Genomic DNA, 9137 nt, shown 5'->3' on the forward strand with positions numbered 1-9137 from the left:
TCTGAAACTGCAAGCAGTCGTGCAACCACGTTCACAGCCACATGAAATAAGTTTGAGGAGACTTTCCTGGGCTGGATCCGAAGTCGTTGTGATAGGCGTCAGGAAAGTCTCCTCAAACTTATGCTTGATGTATGACTCCATTGTTAATAGGTCATTAATGAAGGGTATTATTATTGAGAACTACCTATTATTAATAAATTTTCTTTTAGGCGATCAACTTCAACTTTATTGTCATCTTCAGGCCGTAGCGTCAAAGTTAAAATATAATATAATACTTTGACGCTACGGCCTGAAGATGATAGTCGAAATCGATCGCCTAAAAGAAAATTTATTAATAATAGGTAGTTCTCAATAAGAATACTCTCCTCGAACTTCTTTCATGTGGCTGTGAACGTGGTTGCATGACTGCTTGCAGTTTCAGAAAAAGGAGTTCGGACATACGAGAGAATATTATATTCGTATACTTAATTATAAATTTTTTTTTGACATAATGCTTCTTGTTGTAGGTGTGAAGAACGAATTCTGCGTCCAGTGTCATGGAACATCGTGCCTAAATGCCACGCCGTCTCTTCAGGGTACTCATACAGGTAAAGCGGAAGACGAGGAGAACTACGAGTCGGTAATTTCAGACGACCCACTACCACTAGAGGACGTCGAAGAGCCTGAAGAAGTGGAATCTGCAGAGGATAATGATTACGTTGAGATATAAATGAATGTGTGAATATTTTGATATGAAAATACTGTTTTTACGTGAATAAATGGCACATAGAAATACTTTGTTTTACAATGAATATTTCCCCACACATGAAAGTTGAAGGTGAAAGGTGACTTTACGCCAACTCTTCAGTTACGTATGCAATTGCACGAAGAGCATCTTCAGCTAAAAACATATTTCATCTAGCCCTGAAGGTCGCGATATATTTGCAAAAAACCGCAAAAAGCTACGGAAATTGATGATGATTTTCGCCTCTTTTATGAATTTCCTAGGCTAAGAGGTACACCTAGGCTAACTTCTGAGTATCTACCTTGTATGAAATTTCACGAGAAATATTTTCAGCTAAAAATATTTCATATAGACCTCATAGATCGCGAGATATCAGCCAAAAAGGGCGAAAACACGGTTTTTGAGGGGAAGTGGGGTGGCTGGTGCCTTTAGCACAGGATCTGAGGGGTGGGATTTTTAATATGTTGTTTCTGACACCTAACTGAACATATTCCACCATTTTTTTCTTTTCCACCTCAAAATGTCCAGTTTGCCAATTTTACAGTCTCTATCGCCTAGACTAATAATGAAGTTTGACACTTAGCAATCTAGATAGACGAGTATGTTTCAATTTTAAATGTCATTATTCAGATTAACGTAGCAATTGTTTTTTACTTTCCTCACTAGAGAGGAACATCGCATTTTCTTCACTCTTTTTAGAGACAAAAGCAGTTGTTTCCAACCCCTGTTCCAACCAAAGTAGTTTCAGAAAAAAATTATTTCCTAGCAGTTGAGAAAAATTTAATTAATTAATTATTTTCTCTGCGTGTATTCGAGTTAGTGCATATTTCTTGAATTAATTGGGATTCATTTCTGTTATTGAAATATCAATTACAGTTTTTTATAACTGCTTACAAATTAAAATTAAAAAAATCCGTAAATAATCAGTAATGCGTATTATCTGTGGCCTCATGTACTGTGAAATGACAACACCACGATTAATCTATCCCATTTACACGTGGCGACAACACAAAGTAAAATTGTTGTAATTTCAATAATAAAAAAAGATTAAATATCAAACATACGGTCGGTTGCAGGAAAGCGAATTATAATCAAAATCCTACATTATTTGCCAAATCTGAACTTAAAAAAGGATTTTGACATTTGATTGGGTGCATACTGCAGTATAAAGCCAATCAAATGTCTTAATACTAGGATTAAATAATGATCCTGGATTATTTTTGACGTAGATACTTCCTACTTTGACCGTAATTAGTGTGACTCTTATGAACTTAGTATTATTATTATTCTCAGAAATGGTATTCGATTGGGTCCATGACCGCGACCTTAAGATCTATTGTACCATCAAGTTTAAACACTTCATTCAGATGTCAAGATCTTTGAAGAAATCTATAATTCTCCGGGCCCTTAAGTTAAGAAATTTAATTTTAATTTCAGGGTTGTTAACTTTATTGACGTCTATTGATTTTTATTGACGGCTAGCACAATCGGTCAATAACTATACCTACCTCACGGATTAGATTATGATTATTTTTCCTTGAAAGTCTGTGGCAGCTTAACCTTTTTACACAGCGAGAAAAGAGACATTGCTCAATTCTGTTACGAATAACAAAAAATTCAATTAAATTGTTGGACTATACTATATTGGTCAAAAGTATTTTGTTTGTACCACATATAAATACAAATGAATGCATTATTACTATCATTATTATGTACAACAAATGCACAGTTGCACACCCACTTTTCTCAAATACTTATTCTAAATTTTGGGGGAATACACTACCATCATTTATTTTATATAAAAAGTTATACGGGGTGTCAATTTTTAAGACTTGCAGTCGGCCATATTTTCCAAACTACAGGAGATATTGAAAATCGCGCAAAACCGTTTCGGGGGTATCGAGGGGGAGCCAGAATGATGTTATGAGTGACAACCCCCACCCCCCTGAACCCCCAGCCCTCCTCTTCAAAAATTCTAAATGGCAACTTGACACATCGTTGGAAAGCTCCTGAAAATTGCTTTCCAGTGATACCAATAAAGTCAATATTCATTAAGACAATTTAACAAAAATGTAATAATTAACAAAAAAAAAACTAAATGTTGACATTGGGGGATTTATGGCAAATTGGCCAAGAAGTTCAACCTGAGCTGCTTCATTAAGGAATCTTGCGTTGTTTTCTTTTTTATTATTGTGGGTAATCATAACCAATAAGTTTGTCTTGTATTAATATAATTATTCACCACCCGTAGAGTTGATTCATTTAAAGGAGATACTGTGGGTCAGTGGTCAGTCAAGTCAGTTATTTTGATCATTTTCAGTACACTATAGAACTCGTACTCAGATATCATAACAGATCCCCATCGTTGACAACCGACTTCAATTATATTTCCTGATTGGCACATTTGTGCATTCCCGACTTGAGCCAGCAGCGAGGCAAATTTCACAAGCCTAAGTAGTGCGTGTTATTTTTTCGCCCTACGGACTTTGCAGTTTTGAAATGTTCTGTAATCAGAAAAATAAATATCAAATAATGGAAAAGGTCAGGCAAATCATTGTTTCACAATACACTCCATCCAAAAAGTTCAACTTCGTCATATTTGTTTAAATAGACTACTTATTAAAATGTCAATCGAATAACCGATAAGGAATTATTAATTAATTCGACTTCGTCGAAAACTATCACTTGGTAGTTTATCGTGGAAGCTGTGTGGATCTGCATTGCATCATGATTTTGATTTTCGCATTTTTTTTAGTCTTAGGTACGTATTTCAATCGTGTATTGTTAATATGCCTTATGTACCTACCTATCGATTTTGTAGCGAAGGCACAAGACTTTCAAGGGTCGTTGGCTTTCCATCTTCTACAATTGGGTATGGCTGTTGAGGCTAAATGCTTAAAGCATGTGGAACCAAGTGAATTCGCCAACATTATGGTTTTTTTTTCATCTAACATTTACGTCACACTTACGGAATAGTTTTAGAATTCTTTTGAGAATATTTCGAAGTGTTACCCTCAGGATAATGATGTGACTCCAGATACATTTTGTAAAGATTATGAGAAGGTACATGAGCCATGCCTAAAAGAAGTAATGTATAAAATGAAAAAATGTTTGGACTCTGACGAACAATATTTTCCTGACTTCGCTTTGGAAGGTCAGAAAAGGACAATCGAAAGGATGTGTGCTGAAGGTGACATTATTGGTAGAATTTTTGTATTTTGAAAGAAAGCGTTGTTTACATAATTTATTTTTAAGAACGCGTGAACGCCTTGACAAATATTACGTGTCAGACAGGAAATATTGGCAAAATTCTAGGGAAAGAGCTTAATTTGAGGTGTGTTCCTCATTTAAAAATCATAAATAATTTGGAGAAAAATATGATTTCACTCAATCGAGAAGATGTTTGCAGGTAATTTTAAGAATACTTAATACCTACCAAAAAACTAACCACATTAATCTTCTAGTGATCTACAACTGTTTCGGGATTGTATAGTTGGAGCACTGGATAAAAGATGTTCCTTACCAAAAGATTCGAGAAATGTTATTCTAAATATATTTAGAGATCAATTAAAGAGTTGTTTCGTAACTAACGGATCAACAAGTACTGCTTATGGTGCTATTAATAATTTCGTATACATTATACTTGGCATTGCTACATGGATAGTATATAAACGGTATTAAATTTGTGAACGGAATTTAGTCCTTAAAAACCTTACCCAAGCTACGCAAGGGTGAGATGGACTAAATTTGGTACTCGCTGCTACATATTTTTGCAAAATGTTGTTTCCAAAAATCAAAATCATAATCCTATGCAAAGCACTCCAGCGATGCTCCTGTCCGACTTTAATTTTAAAGAAAAGAACGCCGATAGGTCGTTAGTACAACAAATAAGGCTCAATAACAAGGAGAGGAGATTACTTTTGGTCAAGGTTATTGGTATACTATTCACACTGTGAACCCGAGTTGTTAAGGTGCACTGTATCAGATTTTTTTCACCAAACTGGTAGGAAACGTAGTGAAAAAATATCTGGCAATGGCTATAAATAACTTGACTACCAATAAGAATCAAAATCGTAAAGTAGTTTGAGTTTTTTTGATAGAGTCGTTTCGGAAAACAGCGATGACGCAATAGATACGTGTGGACATGACATTGAACCCAAAATTTCCGTATAATACAACAAAGCGAAACATTTGTGTTTAAAGTCTAGATTTCGTGTTGAAACTTGAAATCACGGTAGCCAAGGAGAGATTAGTACAATAGAAGTCTTTTAGGCCTACTTTTCTTAGCGCCACCCTGCTACACTGGGACCAGACCATAGATCTCTTTAGGTCTCACCTTGCTTGTGCGACATCATATCAGCTTTTAGACGGCTACCTGCTCTTCATGGCGCCAATCTACTTCACTTAATGTAGGATATTAGGACACTCTCTGTCCTTTGGCAAAGACCATGAAAGCCCCTAACTAAGGCATTACGGTGCTCTGCTTTGAGTCATCAGTGTCTTCCATCAGAGACCATCGGCCCCATAAAAGTATCAAAGCCTTTTGTAAATTTAAACACAAAATGTGCCTTACACGCGGAAGTTTTCCTTTTAGGACCACTTAGGCCCAGTGTTGTTAAATTTAACTGCACATTATTTGAAAGCTGAATGCGCGGTGATTCAAAGTTATATTATGTCACAGTGAACGTTACGCCTGTTTTTTTAGTGCATTTTCCAACTCTTGTTGGAAGGTGCTATTATGACTTTCTCCGTTCGTCAGTCAGTCCCTTATAACTACAGTTTTCAAGATATTTAGTGGCACCTCAACGATGAAAAATCTTCACGACTAATGTGCGCATGCGCAGACTGCGCAATATCATCTTTCTTATTTATAGATATATTTTTTTGAAATTTTAAGCACAGATGCTTTTAGTAAAGGCAAGCATATCGGACACTGCGCAATGTTAGCTTTCATATTTATAAAGATATTTTTTGAAATTTATACCAAATATTCTTCTATTGTAAAAGCAAACATATCATATATTTTAAACATCAGGTGTGCACTTGCGCAAACTGTGATATGCTAAGTTTCTATTTATAAGAATATTTTATGCCATAAATTGTTTTCCTTATATTCCGTTACATGCTATAGTTATTCACCTTAAAGCCAAACCTGTGTTTGGTATGAGTGTAACTGTATGCCTACGAGTCAAAAATTTCACTCGTAGGTGTATACCGTAAAATAGTAGTTCTTTTTACATATAATAGTTCAAATAAACTCGGTAATGGCGTTTTGAAACTAACCTCACTAATCATTTATCAAGATGAATACTCTTTTGAAGTTTAATTGGCAAGGATTAATAAAAGCTGCTTTTCCGCTTCGTACATTATCTCTTTTTCCAAAATTGCAATTAAAAGAAAGTAGGTGACGATTTATTTCAGAGTGCGCCTTTTAAAAGCTTGTTAAATTGTAGTACAAGAAGTGCAAGAAGGCAAATCTTTAATTATAAAAGGCGTGAATGTTCCATCAGGACGCGAACCGTTTCTCTTAGAAACTGAGAACGAACTTTGTCCAATTTGCAGTTCGGGCTTAGAAGTTAAACATACCGACGTGTTGATAATAAGTCAGTTTGTCAGATCAGATGGATGCATGCTACCTCGTCGCGTAACTGGATTGTGTAGGCGACAACAAAAAAGGATGTCCATACTTGTAGCCATGGCACAAAAAGCAGGTAATGGCGTTATAAATATTGTGAGTTCTTAAATTCAGTTCACTTGCAGGACTAATGCCAAATCTCACTCCCGCTACAAGTAAGAAAGATCCAAAGAAACGATTTGGATGGAAAAGATACAACAAATATTTTGATGAAAGTACAATTAAAATTAGGTAAAAGCTGTGGTTTATTTAAGAAATGTAAAATACAGAAAATATCTTTTTGGTTTTAATCTTATAATGTTGATTGGCCTTTTAATACATCACTAATACAGTTCCAGCCCTCTGAATTTTGACTCCACAAAGAAACTTTATTATCGCCTCCCGATACAGCTAAAATATTCCCATTCAACGACCAGCTGACATTCCACACAACATCATCAAAGGTATGCATCACGCTCGAATTCCAAGTTTTACAATCTTCGCTGGTCCAAATGATGACTCGTCTGTCTTGGGAGCAACTTGCTATATAATGTCTACTAATACCAATCGAAGGGGCCCAAGCAACATCACGTACCCAATCAGAATGCACCTCCAATTTATTCACTTCTACCCATTTGTCACCTTCTTCTTGCCATATTTTTACCAAATTATCACAACCTCCAGATACCAAACGTTTTACGAATTTTTCCTCCTGGCCATTATCAAAAGCAGGCTCAGGGGTGACAGCTGGACTCCAGCTAACAGCGTTGCATCCGATCGCGTGGGCGTTTTGTATCTTTTTCGCATCCCAAGTATTTGTTTCCTCATGATACGTCAGAATTGATATACATCCATCACTGCTGCCACATGCTAAGGCTAGACCGCACTCAGGTGGTGCGAACTGGACTGAGTTGACGCTCGAATCGTGATTGGCGTATTCGTAGTACTTCGTCCACTTACCTTGCTGCTCCTTCCATATTATCACTTTGCGATCGTACGAGCACGAAGCTAGAAGATTGCCAAACTTCGGATGACTCCACGCTATCTGCCATACGGGTCCGAAGTGAGCCTTCAAATCTTCTAAGAGAGTATGGGCACCATTCTTAATATCGTAGATCTTGATAGAGTTGTCCGATGAACATGTAGCTAAACGAAGACCGTAGAAGTCGGTTTCGGCATCGTGGATCATATCTTCATGGCCAGTGTCGATGGAATTTAAGACTGTGACCATTTTTTTTATAAATATTTAATACAACTTTTTATAACCAAATTTATATTTGACGTGGAATTGGAAACGAAAAGTAAATGGTGCTGCACTAGCGTCATCTACCGATTTAGTTCCTGCCAGAGGCGGCACAAGCAAAAATTTGCATTCGAAATGGGAGAATTGCACGGACCTCTGCATTTTTTGAGATTCTTAGAGAATTGTCATCTACGGGTAATTAAGAGAGAAAAGTAGTGATTTATAGAGCTCTCACCAGAACAGAGAACATCCTTAGCTAAAGCGATCTGAAAAGATACTACAATAATCTGGAAATGCGCTAGATCAGTCTTCATGGTTTTGTGATAGCTTTCGAATGCCCTGAAGAACATGTTCAGGGTGGTTCAAATTCGTGGCTTACCATTGGGATCTCCGTAACGGTGAAAGATACATTGTGGGTTAAATGGGAGAAAAGTTTATGTCACTAAAGCTGGATTCACATGAATACAAAATCCGACGATACGGTAATCCGAAATGCTTATGATTGGTCAATAATTTGAAATGTGCTTGACATTTCAAACTATTGACCAATCATAAGCATTTCGAATGACCGTATCGTCGGATTTCGTATTCATGTGAATTCAGCTTAAAACAACGCTTTTGAAATTTTTGAAAACATCTTAGCCCCTCGAGTAGCGTGTAGTTTCTACATCTAGCGTGTTATGGAAATTCTGATAAAAGATTTTTACCATCCTGTACAAGACCTTGAAATGCGTTTAAAAAGTTTTCAGGATTCTATAGTCCTTCTATACTAGGAAAGACAAAGACTAAAGACTAAAAAACCGCTAATGAGTTTAAATAATACTTAGAAAATGAAAGTTTAATCTTTGTAATAACTAATAAATAAATGTTGAAATAAGGAATATCCCAAAACATAAGTATGAAACATAGTACTCCGCCACTGGTTAAAACAGAGACATTCCGGAATAATGTCGCCAACATTATTTTGGTGATAAGTAGAAGTCACTATCAAAGGGTTTCAGATCTCCACTTTTTCAATTTTTGAGAAGAAATTGAAATTAGTACATTTTCCAAGGTAGTTCTTAACTAAATTTACTAATTAAGCAATCAAATGAGTCTAGTAACTCAGTTAATTTAATGTGTTTTGCTGAATTCTAATTGGTTATGTAACAATTTTCAGATGCTGTCTAACCAAACTCTTTTGGGGCTTAAAAATTACTTTAAAGTCGTTGTAAACCAGCGGAATTTAGGTGTATTTGCTCCGGCGTTTAACAAGGCTTCCGATCCCATTCAACAGCTTTTCTTGGATAAAATACGGGAATACAAAAACAAAAGCGGCGGGTACTCATGATCATTTTTCGTTAGCAGCTTTGATGACGTTCATTTTAGGGGTACCAAACTTGTGGATCCCTCTCCGGACATTCAAAAGGAGTTAACTTCGGAATTGGAAAAACTCTCCAGGCAGTATGGCGGTGGAGCAGGAGTGGATATGACGAAGTTCCCCACTTTCAAATTCACTGATCCTGCTATAGATTCCATCAAATTCGAATCTAAGTAAATTGTAGCCCACATGTAAA

The 9137-nt window shown here is 36.3% G+C and overlaps 3 protein-coding genes across 3 annotated transcripts; 2 read left to right on the plus strand and 1 right to left on the minus strand.

Annotated features, from left to right (window-relative positions):
• The first annotated feature begins 3226 nt into the window (after positions 1–3226).
• On the plus strand, positions 3227–4491 carry LOC116181213. Its single transcript, XM_031501514.1, has 5 exons — positions 3227–3485; positions 3546–3658; positions 3707–3926; positions 3980–4133; positions 4189–4491. The coding sequence occupies exons 1-5, from the start codon at positions 3452–3454 to the stop codon at positions 4403–4405; spliced, it is 738 nt and encodes a 245-aa protein (XP_031357374.1). The 5' UTR covers positions 3227–3451; the 3' UTR covers positions 4406–4491.
• A 1479-nt stretch (positions 4492–5970) lies between these two features.
• LOC116181223 (28S ribosomal protein S18a, mitochondrial) lies at positions 5971–6661 on the plus strand. The gene is made up of 3 exons (XM_031501525.1): positions 5971–6124; positions 6178–6435; positions 6485–6661. Exons 1-3 carry the CDS (start codon positions 6028–6030, stop codon positions 6592–6594), a joined length of 465 nt encoding a protein of 154 aa, XP_031357385.1. The 5' UTR covers positions 5971–6027; the 3' UTR covers positions 6595–6661.
• On the minus strand, positions 6587–7654 carry LOC116181203 (protein SEC13 homolog). The gene has a single exon (XM_031501503.1). The coding sequence runs from the start codon at positions 7567–7569 to the stop codon at positions 6652–6654; it is 918 nt and encodes a 305-aa protein (XP_031357363.1). The 5' UTR covers positions 7570–7654; the 3' UTR covers positions 6587–6651.
• Between the last annotated feature and the right edge of the window lie 1483 nt (positions 7655–9137).

This window comes from Photinus pyralis, unplaced genomic scaffold, assembly GCF_008802855.1.
Source record: "Photinus pyralis isolate 1611_PpyrPB1 unplaced genomic scaffold, Ppyr1.3 Ppyr1.4_LG1, whole genome shotgun sequence".
NCBI lineage: Eukaryota > Metazoa > Arthropoda > Insecta > Coleoptera > Lampyridae > Photinus > Photinus pyralis.

What these genes read in the sequence shown, in the direction of transcription:
- LOC116181213 (XM_031501514.1), top strand. Translation starts at nt 3,452, where the DNA reads ATGATTTTGATTTTCGCATTTTTTTTAGTCTTAG. An exon ending in CGCATTTTTTTTAGTCTTAG is followed by an intron (nt 3,486 to 3,545) that starts GTACGTATTTCA and finishes TCGATTTTGTAG; the next exon opens with CGAAGGCACAAGACTTTCAA. An exon ending in TGCTGAAGGTGACATTATTG is followed by an intron (nt 3,927 to 3,979) that starts GTAGAATTTTTG and finishes TTTATTTTTAAG; the next exon opens with AACGCGTGAACGCCTTGACA.
- LOC116181223 (XM_031501525.1), top strand. Translation starts at nt 6,028, where the DNA reads ATGAATACTCTTTTGAAGTTTAATTGGCAAGGATTAATAAAAGCTGCT. An exon ending in AAAATTGCAATTAAAAGAAA is followed by an intron (nt 6,125 to 6,177) that starts GTAGGTGACGAT and finishes GTTAAATTGTAG; the next exon opens with TACAAGAAGTGCAAGAAGGC. An exon ending in AGCCATGGCACAAAAAGCAG is followed by an intron (nt 6,436 to 6,484) that starts GTAATGGCGTTA and finishes GTTCACTTGCAG; the next exon opens with GACTAATGCCAAATCTCACT.
- LOC116181203 (XM_031501503.1), bottom strand. Translation starts at nt 7,569, where the DNA reads ATGGTCACAGTCTTAAATTCCATCGACACTGGCCATGAAGATATGATC.